This window comes from Pyrus communis, chromosome 5 (assembly GCF_041283825.1).
Source record: "Pyrus communis isolate YQ-2024b chromosome 5, ASM4128382v1, whole genome shotgun sequence".
NCBI classification, from domain to species: Eukaryota; Viridiplantae; Streptophyta; class Magnoliopsida; order Rosales; family Rosaceae; genus Pyrus; species Pyrus communis.
The window spans coordinates 6,847,614-6,862,610 of NC_142569.1; the positions used below are offsets into that span (position 1 = coordinate 6,847,614).

The following is a 14,997-nucleotide window of genomic DNA, read 5'->3' on the forward strand; positions in this document are numbered from 1 at the left end:
AAGTAAAAATTTGGAAGGTAACATTAGTCAATTTAGTAAAGAACAAGAGGTGCTGAAAGGGGCTAAACCAAAGAACAAGACAAGAAAGAGATGGCGAAATGAGTGGAGGAGGAGACAACTAACACAGCCACAAGGTGCCAATGACTCATACGAGTCATGAGCTTTTGAGGATGTTACCTTTGTGTTTTTATCTTAACTAGTTTGTATATTTCTGTTGTATTCTTCTTACTTTTCCTTTTGCATGTGACATGAACCATTTTTCTCTAACCACTAGGCAACATGTTACATATATCATGCATTATCATCATGATCAATCAATCAGTCTAACTTGTAACAATGATCAAATGGTCAAACATGCATTGTTGCTTGGATGTATATTGAATAGGACTTGTTTATCTTATACAAATAATTTTTAATTTTTGATTGTCTTACCGAATAAATTAAATACGATTGAAAGATAAAAATTAACAGAGATCTATGAAGGTAAAAAGAAATGTGTGAATAATATTATCTTATTAAATAATAGAAAAATTACATTTTATCACCTTAATTTTAGGTCACATAACAATGACATACATCAACTTACAAGTTACAATGACAAAGACCTATGCTAATCAATTCATCAAATTTATCGTTAAGTAATAACGTGACAAATATAAAGACCGTGTTTTACTGTCAATGACTCAATTGTGCCATATAAACAAAAATGGTTTTTTACCAAAAATACAAAAAGATAAAACTTGTTTTACACCAAAAGTAGTAAAATAAGAAAGAGTGGGCCCCGCACCCTACCAACCATCCATCTCACCACTCTTCCCCGAAGATTGTCTGCTATTCTGTTTGGGTACATTTTTCATCCCCTCCTATTTATGCAGTCACAGTTAAACTACGTTAATATTTTATATTTTCATTGTTTTTTATCTTATTATCTTTATAAAAAAAATTAATATAAAATATTAATGTAGCGTAACTATGACCGCACAAAATAAGAAGAGATGAGAAGTGCAGATAAAAAGGAGGGCAGACAATCTGCCTCCCTCTTCCACCTCCATCAATCCACCCTCTCCCCTTCCTTCACCACCAAAACCACAGCCCCGCGGCTCCTTCTGCATTTCCAGTTCTAACCAAAACCCACAATTCATATTTAATACTTTTGCTTCGATTTCAAATTTCAATAAAAAAATTGCATAATCGAAGATTACCCAGATGGTGTTTGGTCCTTCGATTTCGTGCTTTTGGAGGCTTTAATGGTCGAAGAAAAGCTCGACGATGAAGCTTGGGCGGCTACAAGGAAGAAGTTGGCGGTATAAGTTGTTCGGCGGGTAATTGGGTCACTGGAGAGGCAAACGGCGGGGAATTTCCGGCGGCTGAGGTTGTCGGAAAGTATAGCAAGGGCGTGGCTGTGGCTGGGATTGTGAGGGGGGTGACGCAGGGAAAGGGGGAGGTGTACAGGATGGTAGGTGGACGTACCTTATTATTCAGGACATACCTCATTTTTTTCATCATTTTAATTTCAATATCATACATCAACTTATAAATTCATTACAATGTCAAGTTTTCGTAAATTTTTTTGTCAATTTAATCGCTAAATGATGACGTGACAATTATAAGTTCCAATTTCTTGAATGCTGCAGTAAGTCGCCAAGAGAGGATTCTCTTTGTGAGGATCCTGAGAATCCTCTAATTACATTCATATATCGTGAGGACAGTTTTTGTTAGGTATTGATTTTATTCAATTTTGAATAAAAAGTTTACAATGATTTCTGATCGCACGATATACGATGAACGGATGTGATTAGAAGATCAGGTAAGGATCCTCATTCTAAGTCACCTACACATGCACAAGTGATATTTTATTGTTGATGCATGTGAGATTCATAATGAATAAAATTAAGACAGTTTTCCTCATAGACACATATGACCCATTCACGCCAACAAAATATAACTAATAAAAAGGTAATTTACTTCATCTCACTTTAAATTTTTGGGAGATGTAAAATGTCAACTACAAAGAAAAATGCAAATTTCGGATCTCATTTATTTACATCTTCCAGCAAAGATGAAAAATTTACATTCCATCATTCGAGAGCTTTCCAGTAAAAAACAAATGTATTTTCCATTATGAATGCTCTTAATTAGCAGCTCACATCTTGAACCGAATACCAAAAGATATGCTACTTTTTTTTGTTTAATATCAAAGTTAATAAAATAAAATATCAAAAATTGTTAATGTAGATTAAGTCAGTTAGTTAAAACACTGTCCTCTTGGGTTAAGTCAATTAGTTAAAACACTACCCCCTCTTTGTACCTAAGTTTAAATCTCAATCCGAATAGATTAGAATATTTTTATTGTATAGTTTGCATCTTTGTTACTCTTACTTTTTTGCTATTCCGAGGGACTTGCTGTTGAATTTTTTAATAGCCGTCAGGGCAGAACGAAGTGAAAAAAAAAACAAAAAAAAAACTCTTTCATTTTCCTAAAAAGAAAAAAGTTAAAAATAACCCCGGTCCAAACCCAAACCGGTTCAGATCCCGACCGTTACAAGAAACGGTTAAAACGTTAGAAAGGGACCGGGCAACACTAGAGTCCAGTTTTTGTCGTCGTTTCTGTATCCATCTCTCAATTGTTTCTCTTGTAATTGCTGAACATAGCTGTCTTTTTTGTATTTTCTGGTCTTGAAGGAATGTCAGTGAAGGAGAAGCTTTTCAAAAGCACTTCTTTCCTCCAATCCCGAATCCAATCATCCCCCGAAAAATGGCTTCCTTGAAGGAAATGCTCACTGAAGAAAGACTCGAACTCGAAAGCAAAAGGTACCCGAAAGGCCAGAAACCACTCAAGTACAGAGAAATATATGAATCTATGGCTCTTTTGCTGCCTATACACATCTGCCATGATCGGAAAAGTGGCGATTTTTCGGACCACAAGGCTCCGACGCGAAAAGGGTTGTCGAGAAGGGTTAGTACTACTTCGGAGAGGTCGAATTCCAAGTCATTGGTTTCGGAGAGTTTGAGGACTAGTGAGCCTGCTGCCATTGATGAAGTTGCCACTGGAGCTGTGGTTTCTATACTTAGTGGTTACGTAGGGAGGTACGTGAAGGATGAGGCTTTTCAGGAAACAATCCGCGAAAAGTGCAGGTCTTGCTTGGTGAGGAAGAAAAAGGATTTGGATAATGGGATGTTGGGAAACTTGGAATCGGGTATTGAAAGTGTTGAGAAGTTGGTGGAAGATCAATGGTCGACGAAGAAGGAAGTTAGGGCGAAAACAGTGAAGAATTTGATTCAGGTTTTTAACGTTGTTGGTTCCTCAAATTCTAGCAATTCTCATATTTCTGCTTGTGCTCAGCTTTACTTGTCAATTGTTCACAAGCTTGAGAAAAATGACCAGCTTTCGTCACGGCACTTGCTTCAAGTGTTCTGTGATTCACCGGGTTTGGCACGCACACATTTGCTCCCTGATCTTTGGGAGCATTTGTTTCTTCCACATCTTTTACATGTGAAGGTTTGGTATGCCAAGGAAATGGATGCTCTTTCGAGCTCAGAGGACGGTGAGAAGGAGAAGAAAATGAAAGCCATGACGAGAGTGTATGATGAACAAATGGATATGGGAACAAAAAAGTTTGCTTTGTACTACAAGGAGTGGCTTCAAGTTGGGGCTGAGGCTCCTCCCATTCCTCCTACTATACCTTTACCTTCTTCGATAAGCAGTTGCAGATCATCGAGAAGGAGATCATCAGATTCTTACACTTCACATTCCTCACTCAACAAAAATTTGTAAGTAGTATTAATACATGGAATTATTTCATTTTTTAGCAAAATATTTAGTACGTATATATGACTTGTAGTTTGTATTGTCATCGTGTATCTTATTTGATGGTTTCAAAAATCACTGAAGATACCGATCTGTGTTTGGCTCCACGCTTGAGCGAAGATCTGTGAACCTCGATGATGAAAAAGGAGTTTTAAATGATACTTGGGGTTTGGATGAAGAGGAGGAAAATCTTTGTGCAGATTATGTTCATGTGGGTGAATCTGTCTTCATCTCAATTATTTACTAAATTCATTTTATTTTGTAAATGATTGAATACATATTGCAGTGGAGAATTCACATAATCACAATTTTCTAATTTTGGCAGAGGGGAGAAAGGTCTAGTTGGCGAAGGTCATCAAGCGAAAGTCATAGAAATCCGATAATTGCGCCATGGCCTGAGTCAGAGACACAGAAGTCAGACCATTTTGGATTCTTTAGATGCCAGAATGCACCAACAGTATGCTTGGTGAGCAAGAATCTCATAGTCAAGAACAATTCAATCCGAAAAGAAGATAACTCCCATCTTCGACCTTCAAGCAACTTAAGCCGTGCTATTAGCACTATCTGCTCCTCCGATAATCCAAGTGATTGCGAAACTGCAATTCGTGTGATTACCAAGGCTTGGTTGGACTCACATGGTGATCCTGTCGTTGAGGCTGAGCTATCAAGGCCACCCGTTATTCAGGGAATGTTGGAGGTGTTGTTTGCTTCTAGTGATGAAGAAATTTTGGAATTAGTAATCTCAGTTTTAGCTGAACTCACAACGAGAAACGAGATGATTAGACAGATCATACTGAACTCAGATCCACAGCTTGAAATTTTTATGAGACTTCTAAGAAGTAATGGTCTATTTTTGAAAGCTGCAATTCTGCTTTACTTGTTGAAGCCAAAGGCAAAACAGATGATATCAGTCGAATGGGCAGCGCTAGTCCTTCGAGTACTAGAGTTTGGAGATCAGTTGCAGATGCTATTCACAGTTCGTTGCAGTCCTCAAGTGGCGGCATTGTACCTTTTAGATCAGCTTCTTACCGGTTTTGATGAAGATCGAAACTTGGAGAATGCTGGAGAGGTAATTTCTCTAGGAGGGCTGAGCCTTCTGGTGGCACAAATCGAGAGAGGGGAGACTCATGAGAGGAACAACATTACTTCGATCATTGTGTGTTGTGTTCGTGCTGATGGTAGGTGTCGAAACTACTTGGCTGATTTTCTCAACAAGGCTTCTCTTCTTGAACTCGTTGTACTTGGAAATGGCAAGAACTCTACTGGCTCCGCATTCACCTTATTGATCGAAATGCTCTGCCTTAGTAGGTAAGAAATTCTTGTTTACCTCTTTTCAGTCTTTCGTTTATGTTTTTCTGCTCAACAAAATGATTCTTTGCAGACGAACAAAGATCACTGAAATCCTAGATGGGCTGAAAGAAGGATCGGGCGGCTTTAACACAATGCAGATTTTATTGGTCTATCTGCAGAGAGCTCCACTTGAAGAACGCCCGTTAATTGCATCAGTATTGCTACAGCTTGATCTTATGGTAAATCCATCGTTCGTGTTTATGCAACTTTCTGGTAGAAATTGTAAAATCTTTCTAAACTTATTTCAACTTCTGGCTACCAAACTGTTCACAGAAAAGAAAATCAACATTTGCTCTAGACTTTTGATATATATCTTGAATAGTTCCCATATGGAGTAGCAGTTTTGTTGCAGGGAGACCCTTTCAGGAGAAGTGTATACAGAGAAGAAGCCATTGAAGCAATCATAGAAGCTATAAACTGTCGAACGTGCCACGTAAAAGTCCAGCAACGATCAGCAAGAGCTCTCTCAATGTTGGGAGGCCGGTTTTCTGATGCCGGCGAGGCAACAACAGAACATTGGCTTTTACAAGAAGCAGGTTACAGTCATTGGCCAGGAAATTCTTTTCTCTTTAAAGAAAACATTGTGGATGGTTTTGCACACTCGGTAAGCTTTCGATTACCCTAAAACGGCCGAGATTAAAAAAAAAAAAAAAAAAAAAGCAAATAATGACACCATTTTTATGTGATCCGAAAAATCAGAACGAAGACGAAGCAGCAACGGAAAATTGGCAAAGAAAAACAGCCACTGTTTTGTTCAAAAGTGGCAACAAGGAACTACTCGTGGCCCTTTCGGATTCCATGGCGAATGGCATCCCAAGTTTAGCACGATCGAGCCTTGTGACGGTGTCATGGATGAGTAGATTTCTCGATGCAGTCGGAGGTGAAGATTTGAGGTCAATGACATGGTCAGTTCTTGTGCCTCAGCTGCTAGAATATCTGAATTATGACAGAGATGTGGAGGAAAGAGTGCTTGCTTCATACACACTGCTCAAATTAGCAAAAAGTTCAGGTATTTATTTGTTTATTTGTGTTGTGAAAAATCAAGTATTTATTTATTTTTTTAATTATTTTTGTGTTTGTGAACAATTCTCAGCTCATGAATATGTCCCCATGCTATCATCAGCGGACAAAGATTTGCTCAGGAAACTTCAGAACCTCTCCTTTGTGACATGGACAGCCAATGAACTTATCTCAATCATCACAAGCAACTAAAGGCATCACTGTGAGGGAGAGGCTTCTTACATGTTAGCAGAGGTTACGTGATGAGTGTTATACTCGCGCGTATCAGGATATTTACAATGACACCCTAGTCTTTCTCCACCGCCAGACGCTGTTCCGAATTTATGAAATACCTATGATCCTTGAAAGCAGTCGAGTGGTGATGGGATTGGGGTGTCTCTGTTGGGTCTTTTTGTTTATTCCTTTTTGAGTATGTGCTCCCTTTATTTCTTCCATCAATGGCTATTTTTGTATAGTGCAGAATATTAGAGTGTAAAATTATTATCTATCCAACCAAAGTGTGATGAGTACTTTATTTGGTACATCAAAGCCTGCAATTTTGCTTCAATACTAAGTAGTGGTTAGTACTACCTAAGATGAACAGTTAGGTTTGAAAGATATAAATCCAATGGTTAGTTGTTCTCACAACACTATTAACTAAATCACATTAAAGTAGTTTCATAAACCTGACCTAACCCTAATGAATCTAGGTGGTGAAGTTGCGAAATTTGTTCAATCCACTTATATACAGACATCCGGACGCAAGAATTTCTCCTAAACCATCACCAGACGCATGCACCATCAATCCACTTACATACAAACGTCTAAACCCAAGAATTTCTCCTCAATCATCACCAAATGCAAGTACCAAAACAACTAACACCCCAATCTCAAGTTTCAACCTGCCATCTCCACATTTACCCAAAAGCTTTTCACTCACCATCCAAATAACAAGTTGCTCCATTTTACAGGGCAACCCCGCCAATAAAGAACCCCCACACTTCTGCACTTCTTGATAAGTTTGCAGACAGCAACTCCCCCCCCACCCGCACCAACCCAATCAACAAATATATCCAACCTTTAGTCTCTGAATTCATGACATGTTTCTCTGCCATTGTCCTTACAGAAAAGGGGAATCTCCAGCAGAAACAACCAACCTTTCAAGCTTGTACGTCTGCAGACAACCTGCACATTTTGTGGTCCCGGTAGAGCCCCAAGAGGACTTTACATTCACCCATTTGCCAACCCCTCGCATGCCTCCCCTAGATTAGTCTATTAACAAAAAACAAGTAAAAATATGCACCACAAATGAGATGATCCTTCAGCTCTTTGGAATCTAGGGTAAGGACCACAAGTCAAACACTTCCAGCATACATGCATGCAATAATACAGGGGGAGAGCCATGAAAATAACCAAAACTTCTAGATAAATTATGATTAGATCCAAAAATAGTTGAATATGAAAATAACTAAATAAGAATACAAAACAATAAGAATATTATTAAATAAATTTGAACGTTGAGATGGTTACAAAATTTCAAGATGCTACATCGTGACTAATTTGCTTTTCATACCAAACTACAAGCTCTATTTCTAGAGAATTAAACTAAGAAACCTTAACTCGGATGACTTACGCCCAAATCCTAACCTATCAAGTAAAACCTAAATACTAATATTTTCCAACAAAAATAATCAAAACATATAGAGAAATGATTTCCGTAGACCTTTTTTCTCCCTCTCTCTACACAATCCTGTACATTTATGGCCCTTTAACTAAAGAAAAATTAAGAAACAAAAATAAACATGAATGTACGGAAATTATTAATAATAAAAAAATTGGCCTAAAAAAGTGTCTTTCCTATTTATAAACTCTGCACAAACCTGGAACTCGCAACATTCATTTTCTGAGTAGCATCGGTAATGCAACTGAAACAAGCAAGCTAATCGGTTTTTCTGACCACAAAGAACGACAGTAAAGACAACAGTGCCTGCAGCCTACTTCTAATTTAAACCTTCCATGTTTTGTACCATTTCGAATCGATTCAAATATCACCCACACGAACCAAACACAAAGTCCTCAAAACGATTTGTGAGGATCTCAGAGATTCATAAATCGTATCCGTTTATTGTATATCATGCGGTTAGTTTTCCGTCATGTACTATTTGTATTTAATTTTAAATAAAATAATTTAAAATAATTTCTGATCACACGATGTACGATAAACGGACACGATTTATGAATCTCCAGGATCCCCACAAAGAGGATCCTCATTCCTAAAGAACGCCAATATTTTAAAAGGAAACAATGAAGGCATGGCGTTTATTGGATAGCCCCACTTGAGCAAAAATTTTGAGAAGCAAAACCTTACGAGACTTAAATATTTTAACATATAACATATATATATATATATATATATATATATATATATATATGTATATGGAACTTTGTAAAACAAATTAATCATCAACAATTCAACAAGCAATCAAACTGACCGGTGACAAATTGAGTTTAAAACACCAAAAAACTTCCTTAAACTTTGAAACAAATTGTGGTGGTGTGGAGAATTTTAAAACAAAATTGAGGTATGAGATTGGGGTAGAATTGAAATATAGGATTGGGATTAAGAAATTTAGGGTTTGAGGAATTGATATATTATCTAACCTAAGGGGTCTAAAGTGGGTTGAACCTCATAATAGCCAAGTCATGATAATTTAGTTCAAATTCACCTTTGACGTGAATTAAATCTAAGAACCTAAGGCAATGAAGACAAATACTACTAGATTGTAATGCTAAGTGACAACGAAAACACTTAATATTTTATTAATAGTGTCAATATTGTATCAATTTACTATCACCACAGTGATATCAATATTATATTAATCTTACATTAGGTGACCAGGTGATCTAGCAACACTCAGTTTTTATTTTAGCGGGAAGAAATCTCGTGTTTCATTCAAATCAATTTCATTCACACTCCCTTTCTCTCCTCGTTTTTACTCTAGTTGGAGAAGTCTCGTGTTTCATTCACATCAATATCATCCACACTCCCCTTCTCTCCTTGCACGCTCCTCGTTTTTACTTTAGTTGGAGGAAGTCTTGCATTTCATTCAAATTAACATCGTTCACACCCTTTTTCTCCTCGTACTCTCCTCTACTTGTTTATGTACCTTAATTCACCATTGTACAAAACAATCTTGTAGTTAAAGTAACACGAGATTAAAATATCAGAGAGTACTAATGTAAATTAAAGTAACACAGATTAGAAGGAAATTCAATTATCCAAAGCAGGAGGTTAACAAACAGATTCACGTTCCATTCCCATAAATATCATTCAATATTCTTACATTCATAAACATTGTAACCCATATCAAACCCACAATATTTCATACAACACACAAGAAAGAAACACAGAGATACCTAAAACCACAAAGGATTTACTGCTGTTTCAGATTGAACTGACTATTACATAACATTACGACACAACAACCCATTAGATTCACGCACAAACTCCTTTTCAGGAGGTTGGAATTCCGTCCTGTTCCACAAAAAGAAATCGGTGGAATCATGCTTTGGCCTTCATACGAAAAACATTATGTTCTCCAGTTCAACGTGCAACTTGCAAAACCTTTCATCGAGAGAAGACACTGACAGCCGTGAATATGTCGAGGATGAGGAGGAGGCGGAGGATACTGACGCTGGAGACTGTCCCTCCGTACTCTCAAAGTATAATCGCCCCCTATATGCCACAAGGTCAGCATAGTAAACCGGTGGGACCAATGATACAGGTTTGGTACACCTTGCAAAAGTGAAGCACAAGTCATATATGAGCTTCTGCAATTGGTCAGAAGTAAACCGGTGCTCGTCCCAGAGAACATGGTAGTGCGTGGGTTTGCTTGTCCCAAGGGCTCCATAATGACTGCAGAGATAGAAGTCAAACTCAAACGGGTGCACGATTGTGTTGTCCACAACAGTTCCCGGTGATATATTGCCTGTAGAACCCCCATCCCTTGGATTCTCCAAAAACAGACGAGTATGGTGCCGCTTCTGGGCAACAATAAGTGTGATGGTTGGATTGTATTTTATACTTGCTAAAGCCAACTTCAGATCTAGTAACTCTTCATTGAGAACCATATCAAACTGGCCCTCACTGACTCCATCACGGAAGATAACAATTTGGTTTGGCTTGGCTTTATTCAACCGCTCGTAAGTTTGAACAAGCTCGAGACACATGTCTCCAAAATTTATTATCTTCTCCTTACGATGGTACTGGGGTCGAACTCGTGCAGCATAACGATTCGCAGCAGGCCAGTTTACAGTGGCAACAACAGCTGCAATTGATGGACTTGTTGTGTTTCGCGCAGCAGGATGATTGACATCAGCCCCCACAAACATAACATGGCCTGCACCCCCTAAGAGGGGGAGCCGATCAATTAGCTCTACATTACTGCCTCCAAGCTTGGCATTGATCTTGAGTGCAAGATTAGCAAGGTACTGGTCATTTGCTTTGTTGGCCATATTTGACAAGCAGCACTGTGTCACTATACCAATTTGAGTCTCAGCGATCCACTTCAGATACTTGTAACCAGGGTCTCTCTTTGCCATTACACAAACAAGTAGTTGCAAGTAACCTTTGCCTTCTTTTTTGGCCTTTTCATTAACCTTTTCAAGCAGCTGACGAAGCATCTGAACACTAGAGAATGGCCTCATAGAAGTGGGTTCATACAAAAGAGGCTCTTCCATTCTGATTCCCAATTTGTTGCACCGAGCAATGAGCTTTGGGATGAACTGGTTAGGGTCCAGTCCATAACGATCATGACTGCTGAAGTCTAGTACAGCCCAATGCATGATTGGTTTTCCTTCCACGACTCTCTTCCCAACCAGATTCCATTGGCATTTCTCTCTGTCAACAGTCACCTTAGTCACCACCTTGCCATCAGAAGCACCCAACTTCAACTCAGGAGGGCCTATCACACGCCCTGTTACTGGTGTCATATTCTGGTTGACTTCAAATCCAAAATTCTGAATGATACCACCACTGCCAATAACAAAAAATCAGGATCAAAGCTAATCACGGCCGAATAAAGTCACTCCAAATGGTAATAACCATCTCCATATTATAAGCATGTTCATGTATGCTTATGATTCTAATGCTTAGATTTCCCTAAAACCACTATGTTTTTCTACAACCCATTTTCATGTGTAAACCGTTATCTTAATGCCCAGTATATGCAAACGAGTCCACTATCACCAGCATGTTCGTAAATAGTGTTATAACAGAATAAGAGGTCTCACTTCTCAATTCAGAGAAAGCAACTACCTACTAACTAAAATCATATACGCTAGTTTACAATTTTCCATGCAAGCAGAATACTGAATTCAAGAAATTCAAATGAACAGTAGAAGTTCAATTTACTAGAAAAAGGAGGGACAGAAATTCACTTACCCGCAAGGTCCATCATTTGATCGTACCATGTCGTATATACGATTCTGTCTATCTCTTGGTGAAGGCAATGAGATGTTCTTCAGCATGATGGCTGCTTCTTTGCCCAAATACTCCTTTGGATACCTTTGCCCCTCAACTAAGACACAGAACTCCATTGGGGTATCATTCCTTCTACCATTTTTCCCCAAATCCAAGCAAGGAATGTTTTTGTACCGAATCTCCTCGTATTTGTCCCTGAAATAATCAAGAAGTCTAACTTTCGTAGGTGGACTCTGGCCATCCATGTCTACAGCATCAAATGTAATATCTCCTGCATTCCTATCAGTAAGCCCCTTAATGAGGTACTTCTGCTTGGTTCTGCGGTGAGTAACGTTAACTTGCAATCCCTTCAATACATCCTCAACATCTCTCCTATAACTCTGGAAATTATTTAAAGTAAATCCCCTTATTTGCTGTTGGAGAAAATCAATAACAGACATGCGCTTATGAAATGCCAAGACTGAGTAATCCAGACACAAGGTAGGACCCTGAGAAGTGAGCTTCAAGCCATGCTGAAAGCCTCTGAAGGCAGCAACACCATATCCAAGGTCATCGTTTGGATGAGATTCAGTGGGGTAAAAGTTTCGCCCAAAAGCAATCATGCGCCTAGTTGGATTCTCTTTCATCACCAAGTCCATACTCTGCAATATGTTACGAGGGATATCCAACAGCTGACCACTTAGGTACTCCTTCAACTTGCAAAGCTGCAGCTCCTTCGCAAGCTTTATAGTCAAAATGTACGAACTGAACCGCGTGCCTTCTTCCTCAGGAACTTCCACCTTAAATGATCCAGTGGGCAACGACACTGCACTGAATATGTTCTTTTCACCATCATATGCTGTACTTAACAACGGAAAATTCAAAGGATCATCCGTGGATAACTGCTTCCTGATTGCAGCAAGTTCAGACTTTGACATCTTCACCGGACGGCCATTCTTAGCAGGGTGTTCTGGCTTAACATCAACATCATAGTGCATTATAATACTCTCAGGATTGAACTTGAGATTAAAATGATTAGCGCGGAGCCTAGCAGTTCGGATAGCTATCATCCCCCCACGATCAGGCCGCTTCACTGGCACATGATTGCTCGCCTTTTCCAAAGAAGATGAAGGGGGTGTCTGTCCTGAAATTGCAATTGATTGCATTGCAGGAACAAGAGTACCTGTGAAGAAGAAAGAGCAAAAGGTATCACCAACCCCAATTATCTAAGCAAATTCAAATAACCGGACTAACTGTAGTAAACGACCCACAGAACAAAACACAGAGGTCAGTAAACCTAAAGCTGTCTAACTCCGACAAACAATTTTCTCACACAAACAAATTAATTTGTTTCCGAAAACTGGACTCCAAGTCGAATTGTATATCCAATAATTATAACAAACGTGTAACATTTCTTAGTAAATCAATCAAATGCTCGAACCAAACATACCGCAAAACCGCTTCCTGCTGGGTCAGTTGAAACCAAGAAGATCAAGCAAAAAGCACACAATTTATCATACATCATTATATGTCATAACACACATAATCCATACCTCAGAAACCCTAAACAGTAAAGCTAAATCAGATCAAAATTAGGGAAAGAATTGCAATAATTAAATCTACAAATTAAATATTTGCAATCATTTAAAAAAAAAAAGAAAAAAAAATGCTTCCAAGTCTACCGTCACAATTACTAATTACAATTGTATCTGAAAAAGGACCACAATGGAAAAAAAAAAAAAAAAAAAAAGAAAAAGAAAAAATCATACCAGGATCAGGAGAGATGTTCGGGGCCGATTCGACCGGAGATGCAGGCGGAGCAGGCGCTCTGGGCCCCCATGCTCTGGTAGAAGCGGGAGCATTCCATGGATTAGGCCTCGGTTGTTGACTCGGATTCTGATTCGGCGGTTGCTGTTGCTGTGGCTGCTGTTGCAGTGGCGGCTGTGGCTGCTGTTGCGGCGGATGATGGTGGTGGTACTGTGGCCCGCCAACATTAACACCGCCGTCATGACCGCCTCTTCCTCTCTCTCCTCCTCCTCCTCCACGTCTCCCTCCAGTTCCTCTGCCATAGCCGCCAGGATCACCTCTTCCACCACCAGCACCATCACTCCCTCTCCCTCTCCCTCTTCCCCTTCCCCTAAATCCACCGCCGCCGCCTCGTTCCATTGGAAAATCGGGAGCAAACGCACAAATCAAAGAGAGAACTCGACTCAACTTCCTATTCGCTTTCTTCTTCAAAAACCCACAAAAACCAACAAATGAGGGCCTCTGTTTGGCGGATCAGTTGGTCCCATTCATATGCCCGGGGGAGCGTACGAAATGACGGTCTTGCCCTCGCGCAATTGCTTTGCCTTAGTCGTGAAGAGGCAACCACGCAGAAGGCGCGTAGTACGCGGAGAGGTTAGAATGACGAAATTCCCCCCCCGGGAACTTTTGCTTTTTGGGTCGAATAAAATCCAGAAGCTTCGATAGAACAGAGACGGTGGGTCCCGCGTTTTGCAAAAGAGAAGGTGAGAGGGAAAGCGTGAGGAAACTGAGCGGACGGAGTATCTGATGACATGACATATTCTGCCTTTTTCTTTATCTCTCGCCATCCCTCGCACTCGCTCTTTTTGAATTTCCATCTCTTTTGTTTCTCGCTTTTTACGCAACACGAGATTCGAATTCACGTTCTTTGTATTCCTACCCTTCAATTTTTGCCCACCTTCCTTTTATTTCTTGAGACGTGTCACGTGTAAAAAAACATCTGATTTTTATTAATATTTTAGGCAATTGGCACTTATGTAGCAAACTTCTCAGTCATATGTGTGCCACGTAAATAGTTTTGACTGATACGATTTTTAACCCATTATATCGGTTTATCTCAAAAGAACTCCTAAACTTGAACGGCTTGAATTTTAGAGTAATTAGGCTCCATACTTTTAGATATTGAGAGGATCTTGAACCCATGTTGTGAATGTGCACTGTTGGGTAGTGATAAAGTTCATTTTTTAACAAAGGTGTGTACAAGAAGAATTTTCTTAAGAAAGATAAAAACTTAGTAGCTCGTAAGCAGTACACTGTTAATTACTAATTACAACTACCACAGGTGTAATGTTGGAAGTTATTAGAGCATTTGCAAGAATGCTGCGAAACAATCAAAACTCTATTTTAAATGGTTAAATTTGAAAGAAAATACATCTCTAACCGACTATATAAAACAAGCATTATAGCAAAATGAATAGTTACTCTTTAAATTTACACTATTTTTTAAGCTAAATATAAAAAATAATAAAATTCAAGGGTAGACCCTCGACCAAGGAAAAAAATGAAGAGGTAGGTTGGGTTTGAATTGTTAACAATAAAATAATTAAAGTTTGTTGATATAGAGAGTGTTGTT

General features: G+C 39.0%; 2 protein-coding genes across 4 annotated transcripts; one reads left to right on the forward strand and one right to left on the reverse strand.

Moving 5' to 3' along the window:
- The first annotated feature begins 1,037 nt into the window (after window positions 1–1,037).
- On the forward strand, window positions 1,038–6,725 carry LOC137724650 (putative E3 ubiquitin-protein ligase LIN). Of its 3 annotated transcripts, XM_088693987.1 has the most exons (8): window positions 1,038–1,456; window positions 2,683–3,771; window positions 3,893–4,019; window positions 4,134–5,116; window positions 5,190–5,337; window positions 5,511–5,762; window positions 5,858–6,167; window positions 6,252–6,725. In XM_088693987.1, exons 2-8 carry the CDS (start codon window positions 2,756–2,758, stop codon window positions 6,368–6,370), a joined length of 2,955 nt encoding a protein of 984 aa, XP_088550113.1. In that variant the 5' UTR covers window positions 1,038–1,456; window positions 2,683–2,755; the 3' UTR covers window positions 6,371–6,725. The 3 variants fall into 3 exon arrangements, with proteins under 3 accessions (XP_088550113.1, XP_088550114.1, XP_068319495.2); XM_088693988.1 differs by lacking the exon at window positions 1,038–1,456 and having other exon boundaries at window positions 2,584–3,771; window positions 3,929–4,019; window positions 5,481–5,762; XM_068463394.2 differs by lacking the exon at window positions 1,038–1,456 and having other exon boundaries at window positions 2,584–3,771; window positions 3,929–4,019.
- Window positions 6,726–9,449: 2,724 nt separating this feature from the next.
- On the reverse strand, window positions 9,450–13,886 carry LOC137725541 (protein argonaute 2). The gene is made up of 3 exons (XM_068464267.2): window positions 13,388–13,886; window positions 11,601–12,801; window positions 9,450–11,192 (listed from the first exon to the last, which is right to left on the reverse strand). The coding sequence occupies exons 1-3, from the start codon at window positions 13,782–13,784 to the stop codon at window positions 9,734–9,736; spliced, it is 3,057 nt and encodes a 1,018-aa protein (XP_068320368.1). The 5' UTR covers window positions 13,785–13,886; the 3' UTR covers window positions 9,450–9,733.
- Between the last annotated feature and the right edge of the window lie 1,111 nt (window positions 13,887–14,997).

What these genes read in the sequence shown, in the direction of transcription:
- LOC137724650 (XM_088693987.1), top strand. Translation starts at nt 2,756, where the DNA reads ATGGCTTCCTTGAAGGAAATGCTCACTGAAGAAAGACTCGAACTCGAA. An exon ending in TTTGTGCAGATTATGTTCAT is followed by an intron (nt 4,020 to 4,133) that starts GTGGGTGAATCT and finishes TAATTTTGGCAG; the next exon opens with AGGGGAGAAAGGTCTAGTTG. An exon ending in TGGATGGTTTTGCACACTCG is followed by an intron (nt 5,763 to 5,857) that starts GTAAGCTTTCGA and finishes CCGAAAAATCAG; the next exon opens with AACGAAGACGAAGCAGCAAC.
- LOC137725541 (XM_068464267.2), bottom strand. Translation starts at nt 13,784, where the DNA reads ATGGAACGAGGCGGCGGCGGTGGATTTAGGGGAAGGGGAAGAGGGAGA. An exon ending in GAACATCTCTCCTGATCCTG is followed by an intron (nt 12,802 to 13,387) that starts GTATGATTTTTT and finishes TCTTCTTCACAG; the next exon opens with GTACTCTTGTTCCTGCAATG. An exon ending in TCAAATGATGGACCTTGCGG is followed by an intron (nt 11,193 to 11,600) that starts GTAAGTGAATTT and finishes TGTTATTGGCAG; the next exon opens with TGGTGGTATCATTCAGAATT.